We start from the raw sequence: 18272 nt of genomic DNA on the forward strand, positions 1-18272 counted from the left end.
AGCCGACACCAACATCGCTGCCCCCACAGCTCCACAGCCGGCAACCCCAGAGAAGACAGCCACACTGAGCCCTGCCGAGTCTTCACCATCTTCCTAGACCTCCCCCTGACAGAGGAGGAACAGTCAGTCCTCAGCAAGGGCCTCACTGTTGTCCCCCTCCACCCACACATCAATGAATACCAGTCACGTTTGGACATCAAGCAGATTTTCTGCCACCTCCGCCTCCACCCTTACTTCTCTAACCGGGAGCCCAACCCTCCCTCTACAGACCCCATCACCCACCTCCAACACACGTCCTCCTCCCAGACACCACCCCAAGGCCTCCTACCCTCCCTCGACCTCTTCATCTCCATCTGCCGTTGAGACATCAATCACCTCAACCTCTCCATCCCTCTCACCCACTCCAACCTCTCCCCTGCAAAACATGCAGCCCTCCGCTCCAATCCCAACCTCACCATCAAACCCGCAGACAAGGGAGACGCAGTTGTGGTATGGCACACTGACCTTTACATTGCTGAGGCCAGACGCCAACTCTCTGACACCTCCTCCTACTGCCCCCTTGGATCATGACCCCACCTCCAAGCACCAAACCATCATCTCCCAAACCATCCACAACCTCATCACCTCAGGTGACCTCCCACCCACAGCCTCCAACCTCATTGTTCCCCAATCGCACACTGCCCGCTTCTATCTCCTTACCAAAATCCACAAACCCATCGCCCTGGTTGACCTATAGTCTCTGCCTACTCCTGTTCCATCAAACGTATCTCCACCTATCTGGACTCCATTTTCTTCCCCTTGGTCCAGGAGCTCCCTACCTACGCCCGTGACACCACCCACGCCCTCCACCTCCTCCAGAACTTCCAATTTCCTGGTCCCCAGCACCTCATTTTCACCATGGATGTCCAGTCCCTATACACCTGCATTCCCCATGCAGATGGCCTAAAGGCCCACCACTTCTTCCTACCCCGCAGGCCCGACCAGTTCTTCTTCACCAACACCCTCATCCGCCTAGCGGAATTTGTCCTCACCCTCAACAATTTCTCTTTCGATTCCTCCCCTTCCTACAGACAAAAGGAGTGGCCATAGGTACCCGCATGGGCCCAAGCTATGCCTGCCTCTTTGTCGGTTATGTGGAACAGTCTCTCTCCCATATCTACACTGACCCTAAACCCCACCTCTTCCTCCATTATATTGATGACTGTATCGGCGCCGCCTCATGCTCCCAAGAGGACCTCGAACAGTTCATGTACTTCACCAACACCTTCCACCCCAACCTCAACTTCACCTGGACCATCTGTAACACATCCCTCACCTTCCTGGACCTCTCTGTCTCCATCTCAGGCAAACACCTAGCAACCGATGTCCATTGCAAGCCCACCAACTCCCACATCTACCTGGAATATACCTCCTCCCACCCACCTTCCTGCAAAAATTCCATCCCCTATTCCCAATTCCTTCACCTCCGCTGCATCTGCTCCCAGGATGAAGCATTGCACCCCCATACATCCCAGATGTCCTTGTTCTTCAAGGACCGCAACTTCCTCCCTGCAGTGGTCAAGAACGCCCTCAACTGTGTCTCCCGCATTTCCCGTAACTCATCCCTCACACCCAGTCCCCGCAATAACCGCCAAAAGAGAATCCCCCTCGGCCAGAACTAAGGCCTTGACCCCTGTTCTAGTTCCCAATTTTTCTGCTGAACTGATTGTATAATCTAAAATAGATGCAATGCCTTTGGATTTTCTAAATCCATTTGATAAAGTGCCACATGGAAGTTTATTCCAAACTGTATTAGCCTGGATTGAGAATTAGGTAATGAACAGAAATTCAAGGCCTAAACCAACAGAAAACCAAGGCAGTACTCGGTCTCTCATGGTGAGTGGACTGTTGGACGCTGAGGGGTGACCTTATAGAGGGTTATATAATCATGGGGGGCTTGGATAGGGTGAATAGACAAGGTCTTTTTCCCTGAGAGGACATGGGTTTAAGGTGAGACGTGAAAGATTTAAAAGGGACTTCAGCGGCAATTTCTTCACACAGAGCGAGGTGCATGTATGGAATGAGCTACCATGGGAAGTGGTGGAGTCTGGTATGGTTCTAACATTTAAAAGGAATAGGAATATAAGCATAGAAAGGGTTTGGAGGGGTTTGGCCCAAATGCTGGCAAATGGGACTAGGTTTATTTAGGATATCAGTTTGGCATGGACGAGTCACACTGTAGGGTTTAACAGGTACAGGTCTATGACTGTATGAGTGAGGTGTGATGGGGAGGTAAGGAAAGGCTATCAAGGCATAAAAATGCTGTTGCCGCTGTATATTTTTGGTATAATTTAAATTCAACTGTAAGTCAGCTCTCACAATGTTTATTTGTTCATTTGAGATTCTAACCATGTAGGTAATAGGGAGATTCCAGTAATGTCTCTTCAGGAGATGTTTATTAAGTAACAACAATACTTTAGAAAACTTCACAAAGCTAAGCAGTCACTTTATTGACTGTTGCTTCCCAACTGAGCCGAGGCAGAGGGTGACAAGTGGTCTTCTCTCTCTCTCTCTTTTTCTATCTCTCTCTCTTTCTGTCCCTCTTACTTGTGATCTTCTGCTTCTGGCTTGAGAACAGTCTCATGTCTTCAGTTTCAAACAAGGTATGCACTTCAGCCACTGAAAACAGGTATTTATTAACTCCTTCCACAACCACAATCCATGTGCATGGTGAGTGACATTATTGCTGTTTGATCCAAGTAAAGTGTGACTGCTTTAAATGTTGTGTGATCAATTGCCAAGTGGCTTTTCAGATTTTTGTCACAGCTCTTAGCCCCTAGCTGGTTCCCTAAAATGGGTTTAGCATTCCATGTGGATGAAATGAATTGACTGTCAATTGGTGAAGCGGATGTGTTAGGATGCCAGATGGATGAGGTGAATAGCGTGCCAGGTAGGTGGATGAGTTCTTCAAGTAGGATCAGAGGTGCGGGGGGTGTGTGTGGGTGGTGGGATGATCAGGTCTCAATTTGTGTTGGTTTGGGCCGGATGAAATCAGTGCTGGCTTGGAAGGTTGGTGTCAGGGATGGACTGGAATTGGTGTGGAATTAGGGGAGGGTATCAGGCTGATGAGATCAAGTTGGAATGTGACAGAATGTTGGGATAGAGATTTTTGGAGGTAGTGTTGGAGGATGGGGATATAGCATTGAGTCCAACATTGTGTTGGTTGAGGATTGCAGGGAGGTGCTTGGTATTAACTCCAGCAAGCTTGGGAATTGAGTGGTTAGGTCCAGATGCTGGATCTGGCAGGGTCAGCCTTATGGTGGATGAGGTTGGAAGTGCATGATGTTGGGTGGGCTAGTACTTCGGTTGGCAAGGTTGAACTGGCAGTAGCGAGTAAGGGGTGATATTTGGCATTGACACCATGCAACTCTTTGCAAGCTCCTTACAGCAGATCTAACTTTAACATTTCTTCTAACCTTTCTACAATTTTAAACTTAAATTCTAAATCTGTAAAAATTACTAATAATGTTCTTTTCTCATCCAGTGCACGCACTGTGCAATGTAACCAATATGCCTCCAAGACTTTTTGATCTGTACATTGTTGCTTTCTCTGACCTGCCTGTCCTGCTCATAATCAAAGCTTTTCACTGTACTCTATTGCACATGACAATACATCAGTCAATCAATGTTAAGACAGGGGTGTTCAGGTTCAGAGTAGTGTATTTGGAGTGAATCAGTGGTAATTTACATGTTCAGACTAATAGCTACCCAGACGTTAGAATAGGTTTTCACTGCTCTAATGTTTCCTGACTAACAATTAAGCATAAGTAAGTCAGAATCCTCCAAATTCTCTGAATTTAAGGGACATGTTCAGAAGATTCCAGATGCAGGGGGAGTTGCTACTTGGAATTTTCAGTTTTCCTGGCAATTCCCTTGGATTTAGCTGCGTGAGAACTTCCACCTTGCCCCAATGCATAAATCCTATCTACAATTATCTGGCCATCAGAATATCAGGACAATTGTCTTAAGTAATGAAAATCAGAAAGGATTATATTGTGACAAAAAGTGATCACAAACCTATCACAGAGCTTTATTCTGAACAAAGGATACAAAATTTAATTCCCCATGTCAGAAGATATTCTTCAGACCACATTGAGCCTGCCACATACAGTAGAACCTTCAAAATCTTCAGGGGTAGAGGCTTTGCTGATAAGTGGCAGCTGCTGCCCAATAAAGATATCCTTGAACTTCAGGGAACAAACTCAGTTCCACAATCTCTTAATGTAGTTCATGTTGAACTGTTATTAGGATAGGCACTCATTATGAAATGCTATTTACCTTTATTGCCTGGAACTTTTTTTCAACTATTCCTTTGATTTTCTGGTTCAAAGATTAGCTCACGAAATCAAACGAAAATATTTATTCCAAGGCAGCAATGCTATAAGAAAAATATGATATATAGAGGAATGGATTTCAGACTGGGGAAAAATCTGGGAAGAAAGAAGGAGGTCTTGAGCTAATCGTTTCCTTGACAATATGAGTCTAACTTATTTGAATCCGAACAAAAGCAGCTAGACTAAACAATTGAATTGGCTTCCTGTAAATTCTGAATATTTTTAAAGTCATGGTCACTGAATTTTCCATAAAATTAGACTAATTGCGTATTGTATTTAGCCAGTACTCTAAAGCCAATTCATTCTTGGAGCAGACCAAAGCATAACATTAAACAAACACAACACAGAAATGGAAAGCAGTCTATTCAGCCCTACCTATCTGTGGCTTCAACGATATTTGTCTGCCTGCTCCATATCCTTGAAACCCTTACCCAACAATAACGTAATGATTTTAGACTCGCAAATTTCAATGGAATATAATGAAATCTGAGTTTATATTGTCTACAGTACATTAATTAACCTCGGGCTAAATGGTCTCCTTATCCTTGTTCATCTGGATGCATGATTGGACAAAATGCAAGATCAGGCTGTTATATGACAAGTAACATTCATGTGACACAAGTGCCTTGTAATGATCTTCTCAATAAGGATTCCAACCATATCTTCTTGATATTCAGTAGTATTGCTATTGTTGAATTACCCACACTGAACATCGTGGAGTTGTCAGTGATGAGAACTAGAACTGGGCCAGCCATATAAATACTGTGGTTACACTAACAGGTAAGAGGCAAGGAATTTTGTGGCAAAACTGACCAAGATCAACAAGTTACAAGTAAGGATTGTGATTGAATATTTTCTGTTTGCCTGGATATGTTCAGACACCAACAATACTCAAGAGGCTCAACACCATCCAGGACAAGAGATAATGGGAACTGCAGATGCTGGAGAATCCAAGATAACAAAAAATGGAGGTGGATGAACACAGCAGGCCAAGCAGCATCTCAGGAGCACAAAAGCTGACATTTCGGGCCTAGAGAGGGGGATGGGGAGAAGGAACTGGAATAAATAGGGAGAGAGGGGGACGCAGACCGAAGATGGAGAGAAAACAGGATAGGTAGAGAGGAGAGTATAGGTGAGGAGGTAGGGAGGGGATAGGTCAGTCCAGGGAAGATGGATAGGTCAAGGAGGCAGGATGAGGTGGTAGGTAGGAAATGGAGGTGCGGCTTGAGGTGGGAGGAAGGGATGGGTGAGAGGAAGAGCAGGTTAGGGAAGCAGAGGCAGGCTGGGCTGGTTTTGGGATGCAGTGGGGGGAGGGGACGAACTGGGCTGGTTTTGTGATGCAGTGGGGGGAGGAGGGGAAGAACTGGGCTGGTTTTGGGATGCAGTGGGGGAAAGGGAGATTTTGAGCTTGTGAAGTCTACATTGATGCCATTGGGGTGCAGGGTTCCCAAGCGGAATATGAGTTGCAACTCATATTCCGCTTGGGAAACCTGCAGCCCAATGGCATCAATGTGGACTTCACAAGCTCAAAATCTCCCTTTCCCCCACTGCATCCCAAAACCAGCCCAGTTCTTCCCCTCCTCCCCCCACTGCATCACAAAACCAGCCCAGCTCGTCCCCTCCCCCCACTGCATCCCAAAACCAGCCCAGCCTGCCTCTGCTTCCCTAACCTGCTCTTCCTCTCAGCCATTCTTTCCTCCCACCTCCCACCTCAAGCTGCACCTCCATTTCCTACCTACCACCTCATCCCGCCTCCTTGACCTGTCCATCTTCCCTGGACTGACCTATCCCCTCCCTATCTCCTCACCTATACTCTCCTCTCTACCTATTTTGTTTTCTCTCCATCTTCAGTCTGCGTCCCCCTCTCTCCCTATTTATTCCAGTTCCCTCTCCCCATCCCCCTCTCTGATGAAGGGTCTAGGCCCGAAACGTCAGCTTTTGTGGGCCTGAGATGCTGCTTGGCCTGCTGTGTTCATCCAGCTGCACACTTTGTCACCATCCAGGACAAAACAGGACTTGCTGCTTGACTGGCGCCTCACCCACCACATACAGCATTCAGTCTATCCGAAATTGATGCGCTATGGCAGCAATGTAACATCTACAAGATGGAGTGCTGTACCTCGCCAAAGCTCCTTGGATAGCACTTTCTGAACCAAAAACCTCTAGCATGAAGAACAAGGGCAGCAAACACATGGGAACACCATGAACATCATTTTTTTGAAGAAGGGTCTAGGCCCGTAACATCAGCCTTTCTGCGCCTCTGATGCTGCTTGACCTGGTGTGTTCAACCAGCTCTACGCCTTGTTATCTCAGGAAGACCATGAAGTGCAAGTTTTCTGATAATCACACACTTTCCTGACATGAAACTTCATCCTTCTTTCTTCACTGTCATGCTGAGACAGTCCTGGAACTCTCTACGGACTGCAGCAATTCAAGAAGACAGCTCATCAATAACTACACTAGAACCACTGGGAATTGACAATAAATGCTGGCTTAGCCTGTGAATTAATAATAAAATAAATCTAAACTAAACTAAGGGCCAAGATCAGCTAGTCTAAGCTTGAGCTTGACCATCTAAAATTTCCCATTCCATGGCAATGCCCGAATGAAAATATCCATTGTTCCATTTTTGTTCTTGGGACAGAAAAGTGGTTTAAAGCATAATTCTGCTTTGCTAAATATCACTCTGTAGTTCATATCAGTTTGAGGAAACTGCAAATTGGTCAGATTGTGTTTTTTAAGGTCTCATTGGCTGTCATATTAATAGGATTCAATAACCAGTTTAAGGAATTGATCAGTGTCTAAGTGCTAGTTCTTAGAAATAGCTTATAAGGCCCTAGCCTTATGGACAACATGGTTGATTTTCTTTCTTATCTACAGATTATGGTGTTAGCTTCCAAAATGTTGTGCATCTTTTGAACACAGTTTTATTTGTTCTGGTTAATATGTAATTGTGCCTGTTTATAAACTAGCTTGCTTACCTTTCCTTCTCCTGGATTTCAGAAAAATTGTACAATTAGGTGACACATATTTTTTCCTGCAACTAGTTGGCACAGCTGAACAAGCTAACACTTACACCTCCTAACATCCTGCCTGAAATATAAATGTACAGGTACCTTTCTCGATTCATTAGGTGAAGGTTACCACAGATGAAGTGAAGCTAAACAGAATTTTCTGCTAATTCACGAAGTTGAAGAGAACAGCCTTATGTGTCTACTTATATGTACTCTAAATTAAAAGAACAACAGACTTGTCTGCAATTCACCAAATCTTGTGGTTGGTTAGCTCGCTGAGCTGGTTCATTGTTTTTCCGCAGACGTTTCATTACCCTGCTGAGTAACATCATCAGTGCAGCCTCTGATGGCTACATATCTATTCTAAAACCTTATTCACCAGATCTGGTAACATGTAACTGAAGAGTTCACTTGTGTCAGTCATTTACAACCATCACGAAAGGCCCTAAAAGATATCAAAATCAGTGGTATGTTGAATATATTGAATTACCAGTTCTTCATTTGTCCTTAAATTTTTCAATCTTCATTTAACAATGTATAGGATCAGATAAGGCAAATCACATTTATATCCAAATAATGAACTGTTCTTGAGCCCAGATCTTAATACCACTGGTAAGGGTAAGGAATACCTGTATGAATAAACTTCTTTCTGATTAAGATTAGATTAAATTCTCTGGCATTCAGATTGACTACTGACATCATTTTGTTTTTAAGAATAAACTACCTTCTGAGAAAACATTTCAAAGCATGTAGATTGACTTCTAAGCCGTAGTCAGCATTTTGTTTTAACATTTTCTGAGGGCTTCTATGTTGATTTGAAAATGTTTAATTTTAGCTGTTAGCTACAGTAAATCCTGTTAAATTGAAAGATATCAAAAACATGGTAGGTAATTTTTTTTTATAGTATCTCCTGCTCCTGAACCATCTTACCCCCAATCCTGTTTCTTGAAGGTCTTGATTGCCACAAATTCTGCTCTCTGATCCTCCAGGTCACTGTGAACCCTTCTTCCCAATGATGCTACAGATTGGGGCCTGTCTTTAATCCTTTTCGCCCACACTCTCACTTCAAACCCTCTGACTTGCAAATTCTCTTGCCCCATACTTGCCCTTTCACCAATCCTTGTTTTCACCTAACCTCCTGTTCAGGACTCTTCCATTCACTAATTCCTACTTCATAACTCATTGTGACTTTCAACAAAGCAGCACTGCATCTTCCGCTTCTTGAGGCAAATGGGAGCATTTCTTAAGAATAAAGTTGATTGTAACGGCTCCAGTTTGGCACTGTTGCAACAGTGCAGCCTGCACTTTCATAAATCCAGAGCTTTGGCCATGAATTGGATTTGGAACTGGATTAACTGACAACAAAATTTTGGGAAATGGAAGCAATGAGCAGGAGAGTTGATGGAAACAAAAAGTTGGAATTTTGGCAAGAAAAGGGTGGGTTAGCAGTCAAGAGTGGCTGCTCCAAAATGGAGATGATTGGTTATACGGTCCCAAGTTAGAGCAGTCGCAAATCACTTTGAAATGAATCTCACAATGCTAAATGTGACCTATTAAGTGAATGATGTTAAAGTAAAAGAATGTTAAATAGGGCAAAATTACACGAGGACTTGGTGTACTTAAGGATCCTTTTTGCTCGTTCCATCTTTGCCACCACTGTTCGACCTTTTAGAAACATAGAATTGTAAAATGTTAAGTTACAGAAGGAGGCCATTTGACCCATCATGTCTGTACTGGCTTCCAAAAGTGCTACCCCCATTCTCCAGACTTATCTCCGCAGCCCTCTAAATTTAGCAATTCTGCATCCAGGAAAAAGGTATACATGCATTATTTTTGCGACAAATCTGCTTTGTTTCCATTTTGTATAGTTAGTGGAAAAATTACTGATATGATTCTATTGTTTTGTTATGTGAAAACAGTTTATTTATGAAACCAAACTTTACTGTTGGTTTAGGTACTGTGCCTTACAGAGGAATGAATAAAGTAGGAGCTTTTAGGTATGTATTAGAAAGTCTATCCCACATTTGGAAATACAGCAAACCTTTTTTATTAACTGACACCTAGGGGAAGAGGAGGATCAAATATTCTGGATAATCAAAAGATATGCTATAACCACAGTAAACTCTGATCGAGTGAAGCTTCAAGACATCAACATCCCTCAAAAAATCTGTGTAAAAACGTCAACACCTCCTAAAATCAGTGTAAAAACACAAAGTAATAACAACATAATGGAGTGGACATACACATCACTGTTATACATACAGCATACGTACTTGCTGGCTTCTCAAGTGCCTGTTGATAAGGTGCCGATTTAAACAAAGTTTGCTGTAGTCTTCTCAAATACTGATAAATTGTCTTAACTAGTGACCCATGGTCTTCTTTTTATGTTTACTTATTACAAAAGGCAATGATAGCAAGTGTTTTCATGTAAAGAAATGAGGAAGATGTTGCTAAACTTAAAAGAGTTCATAAAAGATTTACAAGGATTGTTGCTGGGATTGGAGGGTTCCTGGAGTGTCAGAGGCTCAGGGAGTAAACTTATAGAGGTTTATGAAATTATGAGGGGCATAGATAGGATGAATAGCCAAGGTTTTTTTCCCATGATAGGGGTGTCCAAAACTAGGTGGCATAGGTTTGAGATGAGAGAGGAAAAATATAAAAGGGACCCAAGGGGCAACCTTTCACACAGTGCGTGGTGCGTGTTTGGACTGAACTGCCAGAGGAGGTGGTGACGCAGGCACAATTATTCTTTTTCAGTGCCGCATAACTTGATAACTCTAAGACTCTGTATCAGTTCAGCAAAAATTATTGTGGATTTCCTACAATCACTGTAAATCATCCAGCCTCAGGCAGGAATGTATTAACACTTCTTTAAACTGTGACATATTGCATAGAGCTTTACAATAAAGTTCTGCTGTTTGTACTTACACCCATCACACATTCATTTACCTGTCAAGAAATGGTTGATCTTATGGGGCACTGCATTGTTTGTTGGCCACACAATATTCTGGCAATAGCACTGAAGATTTAGGCTAGCAACGTCTCTTGCCAAACTGTAATAAGAACATAAGGACGAGGAGCAGGAATAGGCCATCTGGCCCCTCGAGCCTGCCCCGCCACTCAGTAAGATCATGGCTGATCTTTTTGAGACTCAGCTCCACTTACCCGCCGGCTCACCATAAACCTTAATTCCTTTACTGTTCAAGAATCTATCGAGCCTTGTTTTAAACACATTCAGCAAGGGAGCTTCAACCGCTTCACTGGGCAGGGAATTCCACAGATTCACAACCCTTTGAGTGAAGAAGTTCCTCCTGACCTCAGCCCTACATCTGCCTCCCTTTGTTTTGAGGCTATGCCCTCTAGTCCTAGTTTCACCTGCGAGCGGAAACAACCTCCCTGCCTCCACCTTATCTATTCCGTTCATATTCTTATATGTTTCTACAAGATCTCCCCTCATTCTTCTGAATTCCAGTGAATATAATCCCAGCCTACTCAGTCTGTCCTCATAATCCAACCCTCTCAACTCTGGAATCAACTGAGTGAATCTCCTCTGCACCCCCTCCAGTGCAAGTATATCTCTTCTCAAGTAAGAAGACCAAACTGCACACAGTACTCCACATGTGGCCTCACCAGGACCCTATACAGCTGCAGTGTAGCCTCCCCTGTTTTAAAACTCCATCCCTCCAGCAATGACAGAGAAAATTCCATTTGCCTTTTTAATTACCTGCTGCACCTGCAATCCCACCTTCAGCGATTCATGCACAAGGATACCCAAGTTCCTCTGCACAGCATCTTGCTGAAATTTTTTACCATTTGAAACATAGTCCATTTTGCTGTTATTCCTATCATAATGGATGAATTCACACTTACAGTACAGTACAGCTATAGTTACAGTACAGCTAAAACCCTAGCATCCATCTAGTAATATGGGAAATTGGTCAGATATGTCCTGTTCATAAAAGACAGGACAAATCCACTCCAATAAATTACTGCTCAATTATCTATTATTCATCTTCAGCACATTTATGAAAGGGGTTGTTGTTAGTCCTATCAAATGGCACTTACTCAGCAATAACTTGTTCACTGACATTCAGTTTGGGTTCTTCAAGGGCCACATTTCAGCCTATTCCAAATGGAAAAAGAGTCCCTGCCACCAAGAAGGCTAGTGAAAAACATTCCTGACATGTGCTCCACAGTTATTGATTTGTAGAATTTTAGTTAGGTAGAGCTGGGTCTTCCCCATTTGGTAGACATGATTTTGGAGAAGCAAATAAAACTAGAGCCAAGATTCTGGATTTTTTCACTTCAGAAATTTATCCACTTCTCTTTGATGTTGTTATTTAATTTTCTTCTATCACCCTTCTAGGCAGTACAGTATAGATTTTCACAACTTGCTGAATAAAAGACGTCACTCATAATGGGAACTGCAGATGCTGGAGAATCCGAGATAACAAAGTGTCGAGCTGGATGAACACAGCAGGCCAAGCAACATCTTAGGAGCACAAAAGCTGAAATTTCGGGCCTAGACCCTTCATCAGAAAAGGGGGAGGGGGAGAGAGGGGAGGCAGATCGAAGATGGATAGAGGAGAAGATAGGTGGAGAGGAGACAGACAAGTTAAAGAGGCAGGGATGGAGCCAGTAGAGGTGAGTGCAGATAGAGAGTTGGGGAGGGGATAGGCCAGTCCGGGGAGGACGGACAGGTCAAGACGGCGGGATGAGGTTAGTGGGTAGGAAATGGGGGTACAGCTTGAGGTGGGAGGAAGGGATAGGTGAGAGGAAGAACAGGTTAGGGAGCGAGGACAAGCTGGGCTGGTTTTGGGATGCAGTAGTGGGAGGGAAGATTTTGAAGCTTGTGAAATCCACATTGATACCATTAGGCTCCAGGGTTCCCAAGCAGAATATGAGTTGCTGAATCCTGCTGTGTTCATCCAGCTCCACACTTTGAATAAAAGACATACCATTTTATGCTACATTTGTTTCAGTTGAGTTCAATCTGATTCCTCCGGTCACTGCCACTTTTTCCATCGAAAATAATTTCTTCTTATTTCTTTTCTGTTTTTCCTGTAAAATGAGCAAAGTCTCTCCAGGCCCTGAACAGCATAGACTATGGCAAAGAATGTTGAGCAAGGCCTATCTTGAATTCAAGCCCAACAAGTTGCATTTATAACCAAGTCCTGAGCATCAAAATGAGATTCTCATTAATGAGTGGTGGGAGGCTTAATAGTAGGGATTATCATTCGTTACCACCCTCATTTCTAACTAATCTCACCTCAGTAATGTGCAGGCTCTCATGATCTTACTCACTGGATAGAAACGAGATACTGAGAATTCCCATCATGAAAGTCTGAACAGGATATCTGGTGACTGCTGTTTGCAGCTTGCTTCACCGGACCTTAATCTTGTACAGCCAGAATCAACATCTCAGGGCATAGCCCATAGGCAATGGCCAAATGCACACTAGGTTCACAGATGCTGACATCCAATTCGTGACAACCTCTTGCAGCATCATGGCACATATATTTGGTCCATTTACAGTATACTTCTGCAGCTTCAGTGCTGCAATTTGGAGCACACTGGCACCATTCATTGGAATGCTCCTGCAAGGATACTTTGAGTATTGGGATTGGTGCCCAAGCCATGGACTGGACCAGGTCACATCTCAAGACTGTTTGTTTGCTGTCTTAGTGCTCACTCACTTTGAGCCTACCTGGATATTCACAACAACCCTGCTGAGCTTTATCTTGATTTTATGCTTTGCACTTTAGATATTTACAGACCTTCTGATTTGTCTTAGAATTTAACTCTGACACAGCCAGGCAACTTTTTACGTTTGTCAGCAGTCATCGATAAACGGTGTGGACATTTGCTGAATGGCTCAGTCCGACATTAATCTCACACTTGTCCTATGTGCCAGCTGTGTATGTTCCAAGCACACTGCATGTGCAGCAACTGAGTGGCCAGAATCAAACAGTGTGGAGCTGGAGAAATACAGCAAGTCAGGCAGCATCAGAGGAACAGGAAAGTCGACGTTTTGGGTCAGGACCCTTCATTGAAATGGTTCTGATGAAGGATCCTGATCTGAAATGTCAACTTTACTGTTCCTCTGATGCTGCCTGACCTGGTGTGTTCCTCAAGCTTCACACTGTGTTGACGCTGACTCCAGCATCTGAAGTTCTTGCTATAACTGAGGGGCCATGTTTCAGAGTCTAAGAGGAGTAGTGCCCAGTCAAGAACACGAAGACTGTCTTCAGTCAGAGAGCCTGAGCACAGTAATACAAAACTATAAAGGACTGGAACAGGCTTTTTGGCCCACGAAGTCTGTGTCAATTCCTAATCCTTATTTAGAGCTACTACTGATTGCCCTTACATGGTTTCTGTCCCTCTGTTCAACTCCCGTTCTTGTGTCTGTCAAGAGACGCCTTTAACATTGCGAACATGTCTGCTTCCACCGCCTCCACTGGCAGTGCGTTCCGGGCACCCACAACCCTCTGTGTGAAAACTTTTCCCTGCACTTCTCCCCTAAGCTTTCTCCCTCTGAGCTTGAACCTGTGCCTTTTCTTGCTTTTTTTCCACCCTGGGGAAAAAACCCTAACCACCCACCCTATTTATGCCTCTTATAATTTTGTGGACCTCTATCGGGTCACCCTTTCAGCTTCCATCTTTCCAAGTTTATCCAACCTCTCTTCATAACTAAAATCTTCCAGATCAGGCAACATCCTCATAAACCTTCTCTGCACCCTGCCCAAATCATCCATGTCCTTCTGGTTGTGTAGTGACCAAAACTGATAAGAGCCGCTTCTGATATCTGTCCAGGAGCTTGGGAGATGGCTAGGGCAGTAAGCTTCCAATTGTCTGTATCTCTGCAAGCTGGCGTGTGAGTCACAGTCAGCCCATGGATCCCAATGCAGGTCATCTGGAGAGTTCTGGGAACACACTTGAAAAGTTACATAGGCATTAGCAAGGTGTCTGGTTACTCATCATTCACGGTTTTCTGCCTAAATTGATCAAGGTCATGGGCCAAGGTCAGCCCTGTGGGTCTATCCAGTAAGTTTCAAGTTGGGGCTTTAATGAGGGGCTTTGGCTGCAGGATGGAGGCAGATGATCTCATTTGTGCAGATTGTGGTCAAAATGTTGACTTGCAGAGATGATTACAGTACTGAATGGAGGGCAACTCAATATATAGGCAGGAGAGATGATTACACATGGTAGTGAAAGAGGTCATGTGGGAGAGATGTGATTCATCAATTGTGAGCAGAACCCTGGCTTCCATGGGGGAACAGTTCACTACTAGACTTAGGATGTTTACTTGATGTGCCTGGGGCTGGAGAGTAAAGTGAACAGATGAAGACACGGATAGATAGGTTGGTGCCTACGTGGGGAAATACGAGGCCTATGGGGCTGCCTGGGAGGTCTAGTAGGAATGGGATTGTTTGGGAATTCACAGGATGGAGAAACTGAGCATGAGCTTCACTGTTTTAGGAGCAACTGCTGTTGCCTTCTATTGTGTTATAAATGACAAGCGTACAACAGAAATAAAATTGGCTGACACCTGGACTGTATGGCATAAGTGCATTGTTCTGCGCTGACATTTTAACTTCTAGCAATGTGAGGCCCTTCAAAGGGTAACACTATTACATAAACCACCTTATGAGTGACGCATGTTTTGTGAACCTTAGCCATTAGCCTACTGTATGCAGTCCATATCTTTGCCCCATGTACTCCTGACCATATCATGCAAGATCATGAGTGAATCCCACTTATGCCTGTGATGCAATAGCTTTGTTTCTCTAACTGGAAAGCTGGAGTTGACAAAAGTACTGAAGACCTACCAGTTACACGTTGCTGGTACATGGTGCATGAGCTGCTTCCTTCACACCTTGGACCATTGAACATTGAATCATGACAAGAATGGGTGGACTGTGAATTTTCAATGTTGCAGTTGTGGCTAGACAGAGATTTGCATGCAGAGCTAGTGGTGAAAAGTGAACACTTATTTATAAATATTATAAACAAACAGATTATAAATAAATGCAAAATTATTGACACTCGAGTGTCACCTATGCCACCTATATGCTCTCTAAAGACTTTGTTTTCTTACCCTCTTGCTGCATCTCAGTACATTCCTGAATACTGCAGCTGATTCAAAGGGAGCCTGCATTTTAGTGAAGCCCATTGGCCTTGGAAGTGTGGTCAGATGGTCTCAGAGGCTTTCTTGTCTGTCAGACCCAGACATGCTGAATGTGTACCACCCAGAAGCACATGCACCTTCCTTGGCTTGAGTTCCTTTAGGTCTGAGGCTGGCAGACAGCGCAGAGGTTGAAGGTCTGACCATTTCTGGAGTAACCTGAGAGAAGACTTCTGAGGGACCAGTGTGTGTGGTTCTTCCTCGAGCTGGATGCCTACTGGCACCACCCTGTCTCCTTTTGAGGAAGGAGTGCTTAGAGTGAGGTCAGGATCTCTTGTTCCCCTGTCATCTTGGCATTAGTTCTGAGTACAAATGGCTAGAGCAATGGATTGCACATCTGTATGATCTGCCAGGCTGTGAGAATGCTGGATCTGGCTTTTGGTGGCAATCGCCAGCCTGTCCATAGAGACAGCCAGATGTTTACTCACTTAAGACAGCAGTGTGCAAACTGCGTTGCTGCAGACTTGCAGCCTGTATTGCCCAGTGTCCCATCCAAACCTGCCTGCTTCTACACCTAGATAATAAAATGTGAGGCTGGATGAACACAGCAGGCCAAGCAGCATCTCAGGAGCACAAAAGCTTTTGTGCTCCTGAGATGCTGCTTGGCCTGCTGTGTTCATCCAGCCTCACATTTTATTATCTTGGAATCTCCAGCATCTGCAGTTCCCATTATCTCTGCTTCTACACCTAATTGCTCATATGATCCTCTCCTGCCTGGGGCTAAGTAGTTGCCTAGTCTCCACCTGTCCTGTAAGTGCAGTGACCTGAGCCGTTTCTCCCTTGGCCAGCTGTGGAAATGCAGCAGTGAGGTGCTCACTAGCAGGTGCTCCTGAGTCTAATCTAAATAAAATATTCACTGAGGTGTAAGTAGTGAGCAGGAGGCAGCCTTCCCAGTGTTTCTGTAGAGGCATCGCACAGGCTGCTGTTGCCTGCAGGAGTCAAAGGAAAGGAAGCATTGAAACCAAGGGACAGGAATTTTAGGATAATGGGAGAGACGAGCAGCAACAAACACTACATCTTCCCTGGTTGCTGGGACATTGAATTGGATTAGACTTACAGTCATGTACTCACACGAGCAGAGTGAAAAGTTACAAGCTGCCACTTCTGGCACCATCTTAGGTACAGGGCAGAAAAATAGGGAAAGCAAAATTCAAAAGTGAATCATTACAGTTCTTCTTATTAAAAAGTGGAAAAACAAAGAAACACAGTTAACAGTTCAGCATCGCAGTCCATAAGAGCCTGGCCATTCTGGTCTTGTACTCCACACAAGGGCTCAGCCTACCCCACTTCAGGCTTGACCTCATCCCTTCACCATCTCGGACTGCCTTCACCCACTTGTGTATCGAGTTTTTCACCATCTCCACAGGAGCAGTTTGTCTTTGCCTGTCAGAGTGAAATGCCTGTCCTTGCAGTAATGAATGTCCAGCACCCTGCCACCCGTTCTTGGCTGTTCAGCCCTATTATATTCTGTTCTTTCCTGTTATGAAAGAAAGGGAGGGATTGAGTGACGTGAAAGTGTTTGACACAGCTGTTAGTCCTAATGCAGCTGGGAGAATTGCAACAAAATGTCCTGAGTGAGTGAGAACGGGGCCTGGAGGGTTAGTAGTACTGGGATTTGGGTTGGCTTCGGAAAATTAAAGGAAAATGTTGCACGCATGAATGAGAGTTATAGATCATGAGCCTCAGTGTAATGTTAATACAGTAGCAAGGATAGAGTGAATGTGAATTTGCAGATAGTTGCACTTAATCTGGTGGAGCACAGAAGGCCATTGACCTTACTCCTGCATTGCTCAGCATTTTTCTAGACCATGGACACAACACTGACCAAGGTAGTACCCTTGGACCACACCCTGTCCGCCAAGACCTTCAAGTTCTTGCCTGAAAGCTAGAGTGCCAATTTCTCCTTGTCAGGTATGTCTAACACAAATGTTTACAACTATGTAAGGTGGTGTGGAGGGGCTTCTTTCCTTTACTCCGCACACAGGCCGGTGTCTGGGGTTCCCCGATTACTGTGGTGGTCTCTCCCCAGCAGGCTGTGAAACTTCAGAGACCCGGAATGCCGCAGCAGGGCAACTCTGCTGGAGAGAGCGCTGAACCGAACTCGCTGTTTATAGCTTGACCAGTGAGTCGGAACTTATCTCCACACAGTAATCGCGACCACCACCAATGCCTGGGTGATTCCCTCTCTTCTTTGTGGGACAACGGTCACCTGGTACCTACCCACTTGGGCAGTACCCCCAAGATAGGGAAAAAGAGAGATCAAACTGCTTATACTGGCCAGCAATCCCCTTTGAGTGTGCGGTTCAAATTGCCTAGATCACCCTTCAGTCCTTGACACTGGAATTATAGCCTGGGATTTGCTGTGACCTCAGCCAAAATTGGTGTACCCAGAAGGAGCACAGACGGACTCAAATATGAGTTCAAAAATACCAGTGAACTTTATTACAGGAAAATTCAACTTGCCCAATCCGCACAATACCTCGATAAAACCTATATTCTATACTATGATATAAAATATAAGAAAACTGGAGCGGACACAATGTAAATCTTTAACCTTACACAATTTACAGGATACTTTTACTTTAAGAATCACACAACCACCCTCCCCGCTGCCATGCCTAACCAACAACTCCAGAGTACAAACATCCCAGTCCTGAAAAGGTTTCTTACGGTCTCAGAGGGACTTGTTGCTTGTCCGGT

General features: G+C 44.3%; 1 protein-coding gene across 1 annotated transcript in view; it reads left to right on the forward strand.

The window, feature by feature from the left end:
* The window catches only part of LOC125456273 (probable E3 SUMO-protein ligase RNF212), a 150959-nt gene that overhangs the window by 90334 nt on the left and 42353 nt on the right, over positions 1-18272 (forward strand). Inside the window, exon 10 of the mRNA XM_059651554.1 lies at positions 9342-9384. Coding sequence (XP_059507537.1) covers positions 9342-9384 — 43 coding nt within the window. The remainder of the gene's footprint in view (positions 1-9341; positions 9385-18272) is intronic.

The sequence above is a fragment of the Stegostoma tigrinum genome, chromosome 1 (genome assembly GCF_030684315.1).
Source record: "Stegostoma tigrinum isolate sSteTig4 chromosome 1, sSteTig4.hap1, whole genome shotgun sequence".
NCBI lineage: Eukaryota > Metazoa > Chordata > Chondrichthyes > Orectolobiformes > Stegostomatidae > Stegostoma > Stegostoma tigrinum.